Source organism: Oryzias latipes, chromosome 1 (assembly GCF_053564925.1).
Source record: "Oryzias latipes strain Hd-rR chromosome 1, Olatipes_Hd-rR_3.1".
Lineage (NCBI taxonomy): Eukaryota > Metazoa > Chordata > Actinopteri > Beloniformes > Adrianichthyidae > Oryzias > Oryzias latipes.
In genome coordinates this window covers 31,785,122-31,802,783 of record NC_136237.1, presented here as the reverse complement: position 1 = coordinate 31,802,783, position 17,662 = coordinate 31,785,122, and the positions used below count along the sequence as shown (strand labels likewise).

The 17,662-nt window shown below is 42.1% G+C and overlaps 1 protein-coding gene across 16 annotated transcripts in view; it reads left to right on the top strand.

Annotated features, from left to right (window-relative positions):
- The window catches only part of LOC101166443 (adhesion G protein-coupled receptor L3.1), a 175,612-nt gene that overhangs the window by 133,569 nt on the left and 24,381 nt on the right, over positions 1–17,662 (top strand). For all 16 annotated transcript variants that reach the window (XM_078945363.1, XM_078945359.1, XM_078945354.1 and 13 more), the window contains 5 exons: positions 17–222; positions 6,690–6,866; positions 7,425–7,634; positions 14,029–14,249; positions 17,041–17,107. In XM_078945363.1, coding sequence (XP_078801489.1) covers positions 17–222; positions 6,690–6,866; positions 7,425–7,634; positions 14,029–14,249; positions 17,041–17,107 — 881 coding nt within the window. The remainder of the gene's footprint in view (positions 1–16; positions 223–6,689; positions 6,867–7,424; positions 7,635–14,028; positions 14,250–17,040; positions 17,108–17,662) is intronic.

Sequence of the window (17,662 nt, the reverse complement as noted above, 5' to 3'; positions counted from 1 at the left end):
ATATATCTCTCTACAGGTGAGATCAGGATGGCGTTTGTGCTGTACAGAAACTTGGGCTCATACCTGCCCACAGAGAATGCCAGCGTCCGACTGGGCGGTGAAGCAGTCTATCCGAATTACTCGGTCATCGTCAACTCACCGGTCATCACAGCTTCCATCAACAAGGAGAGCAATAAGGTTTACCTGTCTGAGCCGGTGGTCTTCACTGTCAAACACCTACAGGTAGGTCAGACACATGTAACGAGACAGAGCTTTAAGTAAGGCCTCAGTCACAAATGCCCTTAGGGGTAGAAACGGGCTGTCTGCGGGGGAAATATGGGCAAATCTGTACAGGTGCCCGACACGAAATATCAAAGCAGTTCACACCGCCCCTGGCAACGTGCGTTCAAGTGGCCTCTTTTAATGGAAAGTCTATGCAAATGTCTGTATATACGCGTTTTGAGCTTCCGCCTTCAAAAACTCTCGAATTCACGTGTCGCTACAGAAGTTTCTACGACCGTTTTAGAGCTCTACATACAAAACATCCATTAAACGTGCATTGAAAGATAACCAGTTTAACTCTGACCAATCAGGGAATCGAATTTGGTTGTGACGTTTGGATGACGCGCCTTTTAATTCACGGAAGTGCCAACCCTAAGTTGTTCATGGAGGAGAGAAGTTAGTAATTGTGGTCTGTGCTTGACCAGAATTATATGACACTAAGTATTTTATATAGTGGAATAGTAAGATTTAGACCACTTTTTGCACTATGCCTCTTCCAACTGTAGGTGGTGGATATGCGCTTGTTAACAGTGAAAATACAAAAGAAGAAGAATCCCCTCCATGCTTGTCCAGTATAAACATAATATGCTAAGCGCGCATGCGCACATGCCTGGTGAAAGCAGAGGCTTCTTGTGGCCTCCTTGCAGGCAGCCTGACTGTTAGAAATAAGGAATTAAGGCAATCAAAGCGTAGTTTGAGACTCTATGTTCATCCTAGGTACAATGTACACACAGATCGTGCAATATTTGCACTAAACACTAATGACTAGATGCAGGGTTAACAAATTCCAGGCCTCAAAGGTTGGCCTCCTTCTGTTTTTCCACAAATCCTGCCTTATCTGCTGCCGAGTGTTTAGCCAATTAGGAGCTTCGATAGCAGGTTGGTCGGAAAATAATGTTGGAGACCGGCCCTCGAGGTCTGACACCCAAAGACAAGAGTTTGGGGTAAGGGGACCGTACAACAGCATACATGTTTATCACACGTACCACAATGGTACTTTCCATTTTTAGAATGAAGAAACTTAGTCCACTTTTTCCATTTTTATTGATGTCCCCTAAGGTGGCCGTATAAGTTTTAAGGGAACTTTAAGACACACCTGCGCTCCCTTTAAGATGCAGGCGTGGTGCAGAGGTGGAGCGGTCGACCTCTGATCTGAACATTGCAGGTTTGGTTCCTGCCGTGCCCGTTCGTGTGTTCAAGTGTCGTGGGGCAATGACACTGAACCTCAAATTGCTCCTGGTGGTTATAGGTTGGCGCAGTGGAACCACCAGTAATGTGTGTGCTCTGGACTGTGAATGTAAAGCGCTGTATAAATGTACACCATTTACCATTCACTGACCCAGACAGCCCTAAAACCCTTGCAGTACCCATGCGGGTGAACCACCCAACGAGTGCATGTGACTAAGGCTTTAAGAGTCCAGCTCTTAGTTTTGTGGGGGGGTTTTCCTCTAAGAGGATATTTCAAGAAAAAATCTTTATTCTCTCACACTTTTTTCCATAACCTTGAAGCATTTTATTCACATTTAAATTTTCTAGTGCTAAAAATTCTAGCCCTTCACCCGTCTTTGTATGTTTTATGTCCATGCGTGTTGTTCCTCTCCTCACAAAGTCCCCTTTACAGTTCCCATGTTGATGTGTCCTTGAGCAAGACACTTAACCCCACGTTGACCCTGATGCATCTATTGTGAACGTGTGAATGTGACAAATGCACTTTGTACTTGACTAAAAAAAGAAGTGCAGCGTGAATGTAGCTTGCAGTGTAAAAGACCTTTTAGCGGTCGAATAAACAAGAGAGGGCCCCATATAAGCACAGTCCATTTACCATCTGCAGTTTACAAACATTTCATTTACACACATATTTGGCTCCAGAGTGCATTCAAGTTGTGGTAGGAAGGATTTCATCACAGGATGTAGAGGGGGTGTAAAATGTTTTCACAAAAGAAGAAACTTAGTCCACTTTTTCCTGGTTTTTGTTATTGCAGCAACAGAGGAGCAAAAAAAAAAAAGACTCTTTGGAAACACTGAGCTCAAGATGTTTATAATCTACATCTAATCCCTGGACAACTGCTGTGCCGTCTATTCCTACCTTATTGTTTTCTTTCAGTTGTCTTTATTCTCCACTAGGGTTGCATTCTGTCACAGTCCACTATTTTTTTATAGTCAAAAATATTAATTCCTTTGTCTTGATCTTATTTTTTTTATTCTAAATAGTATTTGACGAAACTACTTTTCTTTGTTTTTTGTTTTTTTCACCGCAAATTTTATTTTGAAATTTGAGGCAAGCTCAAAATATTAAATGCTGCACTCCTCAACTGAACACTGGAGGCTGGCTTCAAAATGTAGCAATTTCCAATTGACCCCTGTCAGGTTGGGCTGGGCTGGGGAGCGTGAAGGACCCAAATGCAGAGACGGGAGGCACACGGTTCCAGGGCAAGGGGTTTATTTAACTAACAAAAAGTGCTGCAGACTAGGGAATCAAAACTAAACTTACTGTGGGTAAAACATGAAAACATGGCAGAAGACAGTCAGAGAAGAGACGGTAATGGACCAGAACAAGAGGAAGGCAGAGACAAGACTTAAATACAGACAGGACTGACAAGACACAGGTGAACATGACCAGAAGAGATTGAGACCAGGGAAGTAAAACTCAAAAGCATGACAAAACAGGAAACCTTCCAAAATAAGACAGGAAACAGAACTGAAACATGACAAACTCAAAATGGAAAGCAAAAACCAATACAAAGAAACCCAAACCATGACAACTCCAACGTTAAAAGGTCCAACTTGACACCAAAATCTTCTATAGACTGGTATCAATTTTTATTTTATATGATTTTCTTTATTTTTTCAGCTGTTTCTTTTTAAATATTATGTAACTGTAAGCACCGTATCTTCCACAATGGTCTATTTTCAAACGTAGCTCCTATAAAAGACACTAAAAGGCGCATTACCTTGACACATGTTAGCTATGTTGGAAGCGTGGAAGCCACATTAACGCATTTACATTACCTATATTTCCCAACCTTGTTTGCAACATGTTTAATACAGACTGATACCACTATAAAAACACTACTTTCACTATGCTAACTACCAACCTTTTGGGTAACAGATAAAAAAACTACTGTCCAATATCGGTACACGTTAGCCGTATTGCTGTATTCACAATAACATCCAACATTGTAGGTAATATTCTAAAAAAGCATGATAGGACACCGCTACATGTTAGCCGCGATACCACTCAACCTTGTGAAAACAACAGACTGACATATTGAAGTACCTGAGGTACTGTACCTCTCAAAATAGATTTAATATAATTAAGAATAACCAGCATTAATCCATATATAATGTCGAATAGATTATAATAATTTTCTTTTAGCTAAGGTTTTTAAGTGTGCCTTATTGTGGGGAACATACATTAGTTCTCAACAAAAAGAAATTTTACACTTAAATCTAATTCATTAGAGCCCATATTTAAAAAATAATTAGGGATTGTTTTCTTTTTTTGATTGGCAGGTGGTTGGACTCAGCAAAACTCACATTTGGTAATGGCCAAATTTTCACACATTATAGAGGGGGCGGAGCAAATTAACATGACCCAACCCACCTCAGACTTTTTTTGTTTTTTGCACTCTACATCCTCTGGGTGAAGCCTATGATCTTATTAAAAGAAAATGACAATATTCCCCAAATTGGTTTATAAACTGTATTTCATATTCAAACATTGATAAACTACACCACTGACATTTTCTAGATGAGATGAAATAAGCAGCTGCAGTGTTGTACTCTAGTCCTTTTTATTTATTTATTTTTGTCTGTTGATCTGTTTTTTCATGGTAATTCATTTCATTTCCTTCCTGTTCTGCTTTACCATCAATGGTCTTACACCTGTGCTCTCTTGTTAACCACTGCCCCACATAGCTTCCTTGGTTTCCCTTTGTTCCATGTCCATGTTTTGTTCTGTGGATCACCTGCTTGGCAGGCCTTTTGTTTTGAGTTTCATAAATTATTTTTGCCCCTCATCCATCTGCCTCCCTCCATCCAATCCCTGCATCTGGGTCCTCCACAACAACGCTGCATTGGCAGCACCAGCAGTGCCTGCAAACGCTCCCTTCTGTGCCAAAGATGGCTGAAAAGGAGTGATTTACCATCAAAAGTCTTCACGCCGTCTCTGATCATGCGCGCCGACTTGTGCAGAGTTTTAGTTTAATCAATAGGGATGATTTGATCAGGATGAATTCTTAATAGGCTCCACATAAAAATGACTCAAGTGTACATTAATGTTTTAAATAGGAGAAAAAAGCAAATTGAGCCACCCCGCCGGATCTCAGCAACACATCAACAGCCGCTGTGGTTGAGAATTAAATAACAAGAGCCAGCAGTGAAAGCACTGCCTCCCCTCTAAAACAGCACTAATAAAAACAGAGTACAATACTAAATTTGAGGTTTGACTTAATCTGTAGGGTTTTTTTTTTTTGTTGAAAGCTTTTGTTGAAAGCTAAAAATCTTAACTTTATGTCATTAAGACGAGCACAAATAATGTTTCTCAAGTACTTTTTGCCTAGAAAAAACCTGTAGTAAATGAGAGTGTAGATCTATAACGTATGGATTGATGGGGGGCAACACGATCTTGGATTAAATATCTACACCTTAACTAATTGTCTTGATAGACTGTCTTTTAATGTTAAACTTCAATGTACATTGAATAGTCTGTCCGTCACTATGCAAGGACAGACATTTGTTTTTTGTAAAGATGCTTCACTTATAGGGCTGTATCTGAATACTCATATGTTCAGGGATTTCAGTTTTTTTTACTGCTAAAGTTAACAATGCAGTTGACAGAAAAACCTTTTTTGAAAGTGACAAATACCATTTACTTCTTTCCATCTGTTATATTTTGTTGATTCTGATCTGTTCTTCAATACATATTATTTTGATTTTCATACATCCAGTAAAAAGACAACCCCTAAGCGTACCACGGTAACCATTCAATAACAATATAAAAATAAGAATCGTAGTTTGATCTGTGAATTATTGATCTTGATTCGTGAATAAAATTAGATCGCCATGATCAACAGCCCTACTACGTCATTAAAAGCACTGGTGGTTTTCGAAATAAAATTAAGACCTTTAAGTGTTGCTTATAGTGTAGAAAATAACTTGTTTATTTAAAGGGATTTAAAGAAAAGTAAACACTTCTGTGCTTATTTATATCCTTATACTCTTGATACTCCCTGGCTATAACTTTAGCCTGGCCGTGCCCCTGTTGTGCGTTTTAACAATAACAGCTTCTTCTTTTTCTGCACACTAAAATAAATTAGATGGAAGGCAGGAGATGATGAGGTCATGACCTTTGTGATGTTAAATAAATAAAAAAATGAGGCCAGCGTTCCATAGGTGCCTAAAAGACACATCTCACAGTTTGGATCGCTCCCATTTTCTATCTTTTTTTTTTTGACACGTCTCTTTCTGTCTTCGATTGGTGAAATTATCCCAACAGCAAATCTTTGAACTGCTCTCACTTTTTGACTCGGCCTTGATCAAAGACACTGCTACAGCTCTTTGACTTTGGCCATCTCTTATCTGGGAAAGACAAAAAAAAAATTATCACACCGATTACCCAGAGTTCCATTCACTTGACATTTTACTTAACTTAGGACTGAAACGATAAAAAGTCTTTACTGCCGTTTGGCTTCCTGACAGCTCAGATTTTATTTAATTTTTTATTGTTTTCTTTGCCATAACATGTTGGTAGTCCCAGCTCTGACAGGGAAATGTTAGAACTTCGTATTTTAAGACTAAGAATCATGGTAGTGGCAAGTGACCTTGCGCAGAGTTCTGGCATTTCCAGTGAACTCCATCTTGCCTCTTATTGTTTCAATCGGGATGGACAGCTCGAGAGTAACTTTTAAATGTTTCTCATCCAACAAGCAAATGTGAATCCAGTTGGTGACCCAGCTTGTTGGCAGCGACAGAATCCTCACTTGGTCTTTTTGGGAGTTACTTTGCAAACCGAACAAAGACGATGTCGTCAGTTTACACAACACAAGCCGCTTCTGCACTCCAGAACCGCACACAACAGCCACGCACACCGCGCTGTCACCTCCTGCCATGGCCGCTATGTTTATTTGTTGCTGAACTTTTGCATTCTGTTGCGTCTGTTTGTTGTGTTGTTTTGTGTGTGCACTTGCTCCCGTCCTTTTTTTTTTTTTTTTCTGTTTCCCACCAATTCCTCCCACCACTTTTCTCACTTGTTTTGGCTCCTCAGCCACGCCGTGCTTTCTGCCTACTTCGTTTCTCGTGGCCAAGTGTCTATTCTCTGCCATCAAGCTCCTCTGGCCCTCCTGCTTTTCTGTCTGTCAGATTGGTCCGTTTTGTCTGGGGTGCATCCTGATCGCCGTGTCTCTTGTTTCCTTCCCACCCTCCCTCAGCATTCGGAAAAGAATTTCAATCCCAACTGCTCTTTCTGGAGCTACTCCAAGCGCACCATGACGGGATTCTGGTCGACGCAGGACTGCCGGTTGCTGGCCACCAATCGCACACACACCACCTGCTCCTGCACCCACCTGACCAGCTTTGCGGTCCTCATGGCTCATGTGGAAGTGAAGGTATGCCTTTACGTGGCCGTGCTATGCTGTGCCTACGTTGGAATGGTAAAAGTGCTATTTGTTTAGGTTGTGGGCTCAGGCTTAGCGGGGTTTGTCTCCCTCTTTTGTCACGAATCAGCCGCGTGACATCTATTCTCTCCATCTGAGCCAGAGGATGTGTGTTACATCCAAAGAGGTCATGGTCAGAGCTGGGGAGTTTGGCTGCCCTCTGTGCACGCTGTGTGAGGTTTTGAACAGTAGATCCATCACAGCAATGTTATGTTGAACATTGCTCTGCCTGCCAGCCTGCAGGACACTGATGGATAGAGCCTGCACACCTGTGCAATGCAGCGTAACGCCGCGGCCCTGAACGTTCAGCGACACACAGCGAGGCTCACATCAGTCAGGGATGGCGAGAGTAGAGAGGCAAGGGGGGTCTGTCAGTGGGTTTCATTTTTCAAGGTTTTGATTCATGTGCGATTCCTGCAAAAAAAAGTCACATGGAACACCCGTGTGCAAGCAAGTAAGTGGGTGTTTTTTTTTTTTAAACGCTCTACTTCGTTCTCGCTCTTCTTACAGAAAACGGACAGCATGCACGACGTGCTCCTGGACGTCATCACGTGGGTGGGCATCCTGCTGTCCCTGGTGTGCCTGCTGATTTGCATCTTCACCTTTTGCTTCTTCCGAGGGCTTCAGAGTGACCGCAACACCATTCACAAGAACCTCTGCATCAGCCTGTTCATCGCAGAGTCCTTGTTTCTGGTTGGGATCAACAAGGCAGATCAACCGGTAAGAAGACTAGATTTAGGGATTGTTACTGTTTTTATGTCGGACTTTAAAGAAGTGAATTCTTGACATCTCCTTTACTCAACACATTCATGAACCAACCAAACAGAACACAGCCTCACAGTAATTGCACTGCAAATTGGAGCCACATCACTGACTGTTGGATTGAATTGTTGCACTTTGTGAATGCAAAAGGCAACCTAATACATTTAAGTGTCTAAAACTTTAATTTGTCCCATTTGAATCCATCCCCAAAAGGGAACTATATTTACAATGCAAAGCTTTTCCAGGCAGACCTGCAGCAGTAATTCTTAGAGGTTTATGAGTTTTATCTGATGATGTCAGTCTTCACTGGCCATATTTGCCCTTGAGATAAGTTCTGCAGTATATCTGTTTGACCAAAGGAGTCTGTTGATTGTGTTGAAGATAAATAACTGTAAAAATGAAGCCTTGCATGACCTGCATCTGGGAATTCATCCTGCACTCCTACTGTACTTAATCTGAGGCCTCAGTGTGAAGGTGTCACTGCTAGAGTAGAAAAACATTTTGGGAGCTGCAGAGAAAAATGAGCCCTTTGTGTTGGAAAGAAAGCATACTTATAAAACATTTTTTTCTTAAATATTGATTGCAGCAAAGTGGTGTTCTTAAAGGTTTATGCTGTGCAAGCAGTTGCAGCTTTAGTGCTGCTGAGACAAAGCAAAGCCTGAAAAAAAATGCTTTTAATGTAAATGTTGCCAGTAAAAGCACACCATATGGTATTGCAATAATTGTCAAGGATTTTTTTTTCTCCTCATAATTTATATACCTGCTTTTTTTCTTGTACGAAAATATAGGATCTTGAAACCTTCCAATCAAGCAAGGTCAGGCAGGGAACAAACAACACATGTTGGTATTTAGTCACAGTTTAATCATTTTTTATGATTCAGAATTCAACACCCTACTCATTTCTGTGGGTGAAGAGCAGGAATTCAGGAAAAAAAAGTAATGGACTGTAAAGTACAGCAGTTCTTATTAGCTCTATTATCCACATTCTTGTATTATCTTTTTAAGGCTGTATCACACAGGCACTAAGCACATTCTACGGATGAAAATGAGTCATACGTGAATATATGTGGAAAAAGGCAGAAAAGTTGCGTGAAATTTTCACAGATATATCACGAATGAACCACGTTAAAACCACCAAAGAAGTACGAGTAATGTGAACCATGTGTGATTATTGTACTGTTTTTATGTAGTTTATTAGTGATTTTTACGTCAATTACTTCATTTTAACGTGATATGTGCGCCGTATACGCGATCTGAAAGTTATACATCGGTGGTACATGCTGTTAAAATCCATTAGACAAACGTGGAACAGTCGTGGATAGCCACAAATTTTCGTGTGCATCACAAATTACGCGCAACTGCGTAAGACTTAGATAATAATTGCATAAACACTACGTGAAATACGCACCAAGTGCATAATTCTCAACCGACCCAAAATTTTGAACAGCTCAAAACCAAAATCATACACAGACTCATTGGAAACCCAAGACAGACATCGACAAATGACGAACGCAAGAAACACTCCTGAATTACGTATATATCACGCATGATCAAAATTTCACGTTTTTTTGACTACCATAACTCTTGAAAAGTTGATGCAAGAATTCCAGTGGATTCTGGTGAAAAGCATCCCTGCAATGATATGCAACGCTTTACAGCTGCAACTTTTTGACCGTTTGCGCAATCAAAGTGGATAAGCTAATTCCAGCCAAAGCTGCTTTTCTTTGCAACGGAATCAGCTGATTCACGTTGATTGGGTAAGTACTTCACTGCATGTCAAAGATCTGGTCTCCACTCTGACCCTCCCTTCCCACAAAAATGAAGTGGTGTTGTTGACTGTACATGAGAACTGAACCGAGTGAGTCTGTCGTCACATATAGAAAATGGCTTATTTTTGCCTCCGACGAGATGAAGTCAATAGTTGGTTTTTCCCAGGGGCCCAATGAAACAAAAGAGAAAAAAATCCAGTCTGTGTCATCAGGACTTAGGCAAGATCCTTAGCGCTGCTGTCTATCTGGGTCTGCTTGTGCCTTTTTTTTTTTTTTTTTTTTTTAACTTGTCCTGTCCAACAGCTAGGCAAACAGATGAGAGCTGAGGGCCTCTTGTGTTGGACATATTTTATTCTAACAAGAGGGGTTATTCATCTTCAGACAAACCAAAGGTATGTCTGAATAAACCCCTTTTGTAATTGAGGCCAAACTTTATTAATTTCAATCATGTTTGAAAATCTTTGGTGTTGGACCGGACGGAAAAGGAAAGAGGGGAACAAGAGAGAGGGACGTTAGAGAGAGGGGGGGGTAGGAGGGTGATAATAGGAGGGGAAGGGGGGTAAGACCATGAAGCAGCATAGAGCAGGCAGGTTTACTGGTTGTTTATCGTTACGGTACGGTTCAAATGTAGTACAAAAAGGGCGGGGCCTGTTCACACACACTCAAATATTATCAACACACCTGCTAGCCGCAGAAATGTCCACATGTCAACATGCACACAAAACAGATAGTGTTCACGAACGCATACTTATGCCTTTAAACCAACTAGTGTGAAATCTTTCATTCATTCAATCATGCAAACTATTAGTGCAAAGGTGAGCTAACACCTGTGCTCAGGTGAGTGTTTATGTTCTTCTAAAGGAAAAGGAAAGAAGGGAAGAAGAGAGAGGGATGTTAGAGAGAGGGGGGGCGGGTTAGGATGGTGATAATAGGAGGGGAGGGGGGATAAAGGCCCGTATACACCGGGACGAATATTCGCCAGGCGTTATTCGCCAGCGTTTTTCGCCACGTATTTTGTGTTCACACCCAGGCGATTTTCGCTGACGATGAGCCGAGCGAACATGCAATTTCATTCCCTGACATTAGATGGCGCTTAATGTAAACAGAAATACTCCTGTACACAAGGTGGCGCTGCGCAACTTTACGCTTCTTAAAGTCGCTTTTCACTCAGAAGAAGAGAGCAAGTATTTACGCGCTAGTCAGAATCAAACAAAGAAAACATGAATATTTCAAGCACCAGTAGCTCCAACTGGTGCTTCGTTCGGGGATATTTTAGAATGTCCGTCATTATTTCTTCGCGGCAGTGTAGGCGCTACTTGACGTCTATCTTCTTCGTTGGTATGTGTGCTCAGCAAGGCAGTTTTGTGTTTGAGCGCCCCCAAGTTGTGTTTTACTGTAACTTCAGAAGCTCCAGACACGTGTGCATAAGCGGCATTCTCATTGGTCGAATAGATTTCGACGCGACGCGTCGAAAAAAAAAAACGAACCCGAGGCGTTTTTTTCTTTGACGCTTTGACGCGTGGCGTTTTTTCGCGTCGGTGTGCACACTCACATTGGTGCCCTTTGTTTAGTCACGAGGCGTTAAACGTCGGCGAAAGAAATTCGTCACGGTGTGAACGGGCCTTAAGACAATGAAGCAGCATAAAGCAACAAGTTTACTGGTTGTTAATCACTCACGGTAAGGTTCAAATGTAGTACAAAAAGGGCGGGGCCTGTCCACACACACACTCAAATGTTTTCAACACACCTGCTAGCTGCAAAATGTCCACATGTCAACATGTACACAAAACAGATAGTGTTCACACATGCATACTTATGCCTTAAAACCAACTAGTGTGAAATCTTTCATTCATTCAATCATGCAAACTATTGGTGCAAAGGTGAGCTAACACCTGTGCTCAGGTGAGTGTTTATGTTCTTCTAAAATGGATGGAGGAATGTGTAAAGAAGGAAGGAGAGTGCCCAGCCACCCCCACACCAAGACCCCCGCCGCAGCAGCAGCGGCAGCCGGAACCCCCCCAAAGCCACACGGGAGCAGGCAGGGAACAACTGCCCCCCGGGCGACCAAGACCGCCACCCAGGCCAGGGCCAGCAGGACTGCCGCGAGGCCCCCAGAGCCAGAGAGCAGGGAGGCATGGGGGGAAAGAGAGCGCTGCCCCAGCCCAACCAGGAGAGCAGCCCCCCCGCCGCGCCGGAAAATGCCTTGAAAATATAAAGTTGTGTCAGGAAGGGCATCCGGCATAAAAAATCCCTGCCTAACCACCTGTGCGATCAGTGAAAGCGGATTTGCTGTGGCGAACCTTGATGTGATAAGCCGAAAGGTGAACAACATGGCACCTATTACGGTCAGCAAAGAGGAACTTCCATACGTTTTAGTGCTTGGTCTCAGGCAAATACGCAAAGACGAATATCATCAGCCAAAGGAAAAAATATTGTGAAATTTTTGGCGTGAATATAAAAAAATAGGTAGCAAAATGGTTATTCTGACAAAAACAATGACAGAGTAATAGCTGTTTGTTTCTGTACGGAAAACTAGGGGGTTTTGGCTTCTTGAAACACAATGGGGGGAGGGGTCACTCAGTCCAGTTCTCATATACAGTCAACGGTTGAGGTGATGTTTAGGGTCAACCAAACAAAAGCAGCTGATGTGTTCATAGTGTAATTCACAGTGTTGAAAGTGTGCTCCCGCGTGTGACTGATCTGTTTAAATCATTACGAGTTGTGTGTCCTGTTGGGAGGAAGCGCCAAAGGCTGTGCCCTTATCTCCCCAGTGCTACACAAGAACCGCCACAGGCCTTTGTGTCCCGCCGAGCGTTTAGAGAGAAAACAATCTCTCGGCAAACAAAGACGCCGGATGATCTGATGAAAAGTGTGCCTCTACAATGACACATTTCTCTGTGTGTGTTTGCGAGAGACAGATCGGCGTTTCTGCTTTGTATTTATTTGTCTTTTTTTTTTTTTTTTTGCTGTTCTGCCGTTAATTACAGGCAACTATTTTTGACCTCCATTAACATCTTCAGCATCGCTTAGCTCCCAGCCCGGGGGCAGTTATTCCAGAAGGAAAACGTAATGACTTTTGCATAAGGGGACACTTTTTTTTTCTATACCTTTGTGTGTATGTGTGTGTGTGTGATTGCACATTAGTTGGGAAAGCTTTACTGGGTGTTCATTAGAAATGGAAATGAGTGACTCTCCTCGCCCTCTAAACTCCTTGTCTCTCAGACATTAGGTAATTGTCTCTCAGCAAACTCCTTCATCACAGCGGTGTGTTTATTCAGTCTCCGTTTTATGCAGTGGCTTTTTTTTCTTAAAGACCACATTTTTACCCCCCGTCTTTTATTTGAACGGGCCATTTCTGAAACCATCAGCAGTTCAATGCTGTTTCTTTCAGTTTCTATAAATATGTAGACAAAAGGTCGGATCAAGTAGGTCCAAACTTTGGATGTATTGTTAAAAATACTTTTTGATATAAAAAAAAAAATACTTTTGAAGGAACTCAAGTACTGAAAATCCTTTAAGGAAATCCTTTCCAGCACAATCCTTTTAAACCTTTTATTATTTTAGCAAAATGAAAGCAGGACGCATTGTCAGTATATAAGAATTGGACTGAGGGACCCCCTTCCCCGTCGCCTTCCAAACAGGAAGTACCCGCTGGTTGCCTCCAGCGTTTGAAACGTTTCTTTACCAGATTCTCCCGAGTCCGCTTTCAGTGAAAGGACATCTAACAAGCTCACTCCTGATTGGAGAGAGTGGTTGCCAAAGAAACGTGAACTCAGACCGACTCTGACCAATCACTGTTTGCCACTGGTTGCAACATATTGCGAAAAGATGGCGACTGAATGGCGTTGAAACATTTTGAACATTTCATTCATTTCTTTGGAAACAAAATTCCTTTTTTATGGATGACATCAGACTCACTCTGTCAACTTCTCATTTACAGTCTGTAGAAAGACAAGAAATTATGAAGGGGATTTCAAAATAAAAGCTCTTCTTATCCAGTTTTCATACCTTACAGTAAAAAATCCCCTTTTTTCACGCACAAGATGTTAATAAAAAAATTTTGTCAAATCAAGAAAACAAGCAAAACAACATTTGGCTGTTTTAGCCATTCAATCATTTAAAACCCTTATGCAGTATTTATGTGCCTCATCTTTAAATCGTTGACGAAAGGTTTCCTGGAGAAACTTTTTCACCCATAATTCTATAAACATTTTTGGACCGACAATAAAAGCAAGTACTCAGAGTGAAATCGGCACCCTGACTCTTTCTGAGGGCAGTAAATTAGGTTTAAATTATATATTGCATTTATTGCCATGATTTTAGATATTCTTTACCTTGTGTACATTTAGATTTTTTTTTCTTTTATTGATACAACTTTTTGGATTATTTTACTAAGATCCTTGTTCATTGTGTGTAATAAAAACATAAAGTTATTTCTTATTCAGTTTTTGTTTCATTTTCTACACTTTTATTTTGTTTAATACTCACGGTCTCTCCTTAAATTGTCAGCAGTGTGAAACAGTCTGGAGAGTTTTTGTGTTGGGTCTGACCGTGTGTGTTAATCCTCCCCGTCTCTTCCCCAGATTGTCTGCGCGGTGTTTGCGGCCCTGCTGCATTTCTTCTTCTTGGCAGCGTTCACCTGGATGTTCTTGGAAGGGGTGCAGCTTTACATCATGCTGGTGGAGGTGTTTGAAAGCGAGCACTCCAGGACTAAGTATTTCTACCTGGCAGGATACGGAGTGCCCGCCATCATTGTGGCGGTCTCGGCTGCGGTGGACTATCGGAGCTACGGCACCGACCGAGTGTAAGTAGATGGGGGCAAAGAATACTGTAATACTAAGAAGGGCGGATGGGTGGAAGGAAAGGAGGGGTGGGATTGGGAGAGCTGGAACGCCCGCTCTCGTTTTGGCCTTGCCTGCTGCAGTTGACTCGACAAGCTTTGGCACTTCTCGAGAGTCGACACAGAGAGGCTGAGACGAGAGAGAAGCTTAGAAAGATGAAGAGGAGGAGGGAGGCAAAGGGACAAGCAAGAGAGGGTGCACCGCAGAGCGTCTACATAAGCACAGCAGCGACAACGTCTGAATATGGAAGGATTTAAAAGAGGGTCTGCACGGGGGAGCAGATTGAGGAAAGTGAAGGTGATGGAGCCGCCTGTTAGCACACAAACCTGTTTGTTTGCACTTACGTGAGCTGTCATGAAGCCTGCCCCTGTGTGTGGAATGCATTGATTTGTCCAACCGCTGGTAAAAGGTTGATTGTGAGAAAAACGAGGATGGGCAGAGTTGAGTTTAAGTCGTAACCTTTCAATAAAAAAAGCATAAAACTGTCTCATGAATAAAAAAATACTCAGAAAAGGAACTTCAATCTTAATTTTCTTTATAAATGTCCTCCATAAAAACATGTTAAAAACATCGTTTTCAGTAGAGTGGGTCTTTAATCCATTAGCACCAGAGATGTCGTTGGCAACACCTAAGGGTGTATTCAGACTGGACACATTTGGTTTGCTTAAAGTCAACTAGAGTTTGTTTTCCCCGATAATCTGGAAAAGATTTTCAGTCTGAATACACCCAAGCAGATCCTGCCCTGGAACCAGGAACAGCTCTCGGACCCATCTTTCAAAGTGGTCTCAGTTCCCCGTGGTGGTCTCCATCCGATTGAGTCTTAATGGGCCCTGTGCTTGGAGCGGAACAACTGGACTTATCAGCGTACCCTCTTAGCTACCGTCTCCTCAGTAACTGCCAGGCAGCATGTCTCAGCGTACCAAAGTAGCGAGTAAAAAGTGTTGTACCTGACGTTGATACAGACGTTTAAAATGGGTCAGCAAAATTGCTTTGCCCTGCCCTCGTAATTCCTGGCCAATGACTGAAGAGATCTTTAGTCACTTCAAAGGCATTTTGAATACAGAGCAAACGCAAGGCTCGGGACTCTGTCCTGATTTCCAACATCTGTACGAAAAGTCAACAAGTAACAACATCAATGCTGCACTCAAAGCCTAGTAATTGCAAGTTAGTTTCTTTATGAAGAGCTTCAAAAAAATGTCAAGAAAAAATTCTTAGACTTTTCTGGTTCTTCGGGGACCTTTTGAAGTGCAGAAATTTGACATTTCCACTATTTAAGCAAGACTTTGAAGAGACTTAGATCAAATTACTGTATTTAACTATCGAGCAACACCAGTTCTCATGCCCCTTAGATCATTATCTAATCGCATGCCAGTTAATAAAATATGAGTTAGAATGGATGAGTAATTACACTTTAGGCCATAGACTAACGGAGCACGATAGGACAGATCCACTTTGCTGTGATCTCTATTGAGAAAATAGCAAAAAGCTCTAATTGAAACATTAACCTGGAAGAACTGTTTGTGGTGTCGGCACCTTGTATAACTTATTTATCACTTCAGATTGGAAGAGGACACTGGCTAGCATTTTTGACAAACCACAACAAGGCAAAACTTTGAAAAATATCCTCTGCAGTCCCTGCAGGGTCACCTTGTCATGCAGAGCGTGCCCCCCCCCCCCCCAAATATAATGTTAGCCAGTGGCACCGAGCCTCATTCATGTCCCACAGTGAAGAAGGCTGTGACTTAGCAAAAGGAAGCCGTAATGGAGGATACTGTGACACAGTAAGAGACCTATAATGGAGGGCTCACTAATGTGTTGAAAATTGAATGATTAATAATTCAAAAGTGCTCAGTCATGAATCAGCTGGGCGATTTTTGCTCCAGCAGTTTCAGTCTGGCATCTCTTTGTGCAAACCAGTTGGGCTTGACCTCCTTGGAGGGCGATTTGGGACGCCCCCCCTCCCTTTTTTTTTTTGTCTTCCTCTTTGTGTGGTGCTGTCAACTGTAGATGTGTCGTGATAAGATCATTTTAGCACACGCCGCTATCTCTTTAACCGCTAGGCTAACCTCGAGGTCGAGAAACGCTGGGTTTTTCTGTGTGTTCATGCACGTCGTTCATGCATGGCGGCGCGCATAAATGATGTACCGGCGTGTTTTTTTGTGCGTCCCTCCTCTCTCCTCTGGCATGGCAGTCAGTCCCAGACTCCATAAATAGCCTTGTGAGGTCGGCCTCCATAACTCAGTATTCAAATGATCTCGGTCATGTCATATATTTGCAACCACAGGATGTGGCCGCGCCATATATCTGTGCCCTAAAGGGGACCGTAAAGGTTTATTTATCACAGGTGCTCATCCCCTCGCTGCCTCTCCTTCTGTGTGTGATGGATGCCAATGGTGTCCGGATCCTCCATTTTTGTCCAACCTGTAACACCTTTCTACTCCTCCATCTTTTTCCCTTTTTCATCCACCCCAATTTCTTTCTTTCTTTTTTTTTTACAGTCATGAAACATTTGATATACAGTATGTCATATAATATCTTTCTTTTTTGCCTCCATTTTCTCCTGTTTGTGTGTGTGTGACCGTGAAATCTATGTCTCTCCTCTAAATTTTCTATAGCTTACATCCATCTGGGAGGGAAGCCTGTTTTTAATCCTGTGTGCCTTTCTTTTTACCTTCCCGTTTTTCTTCTCAGTGGTTCCCATGCATGATATCTCTGTCCCCCCCACCTCTCACTCTTTTATCTTTCTGTCTCTAGGTGCTGGCTTCGATTGGACACATACTTCATTTGGAGCTTCATAGGTCCCGCTACTCTCATAATTATGGTGAGGAACATTTGTGCATTCTCATGAAACTTTCTGTACAAACAAACAGAGGGAAAAAAAGGGGTTTTAAAGGTGAGATTAAGGTGTTTGTTCAACGACTTCAACAGTCGGCTTAAGCTTCTTGGGTGTGCAAAAAGGGAAAGTACTGTACCAAGTCAATAATCCTATTCATGGATTAGCTCTTAAGTGGGAACATATTTGGTGGGGACGTGGGGCAGGAACTAAATCATACAAGAATTTCAGAGAAACAAAGTTCCCATTAACATTAAGGCCGGTTTATTCTTCAAAGCGATCAGCCATCGCATTAGACGTATTGCATCCCTACTGTTGGCCGGTTCGGGTTGGGACTGTTCGCGATAACAGCGACAAACATCTGAGTGGTATTTATGCTTTTCAAGCCTGATGTTTTTTAGTGATTTGTTATTTTCTATGGGTGTATAGATATATTTATAGGGATGTAGCCTCCTGAGAACCAGCCCATTCATTTATGTCTTCTGTAGGGGACATTTGTTTTTAGATTGTGTCCTTTGACTCATTAAAGTTCTCTACTAAGAC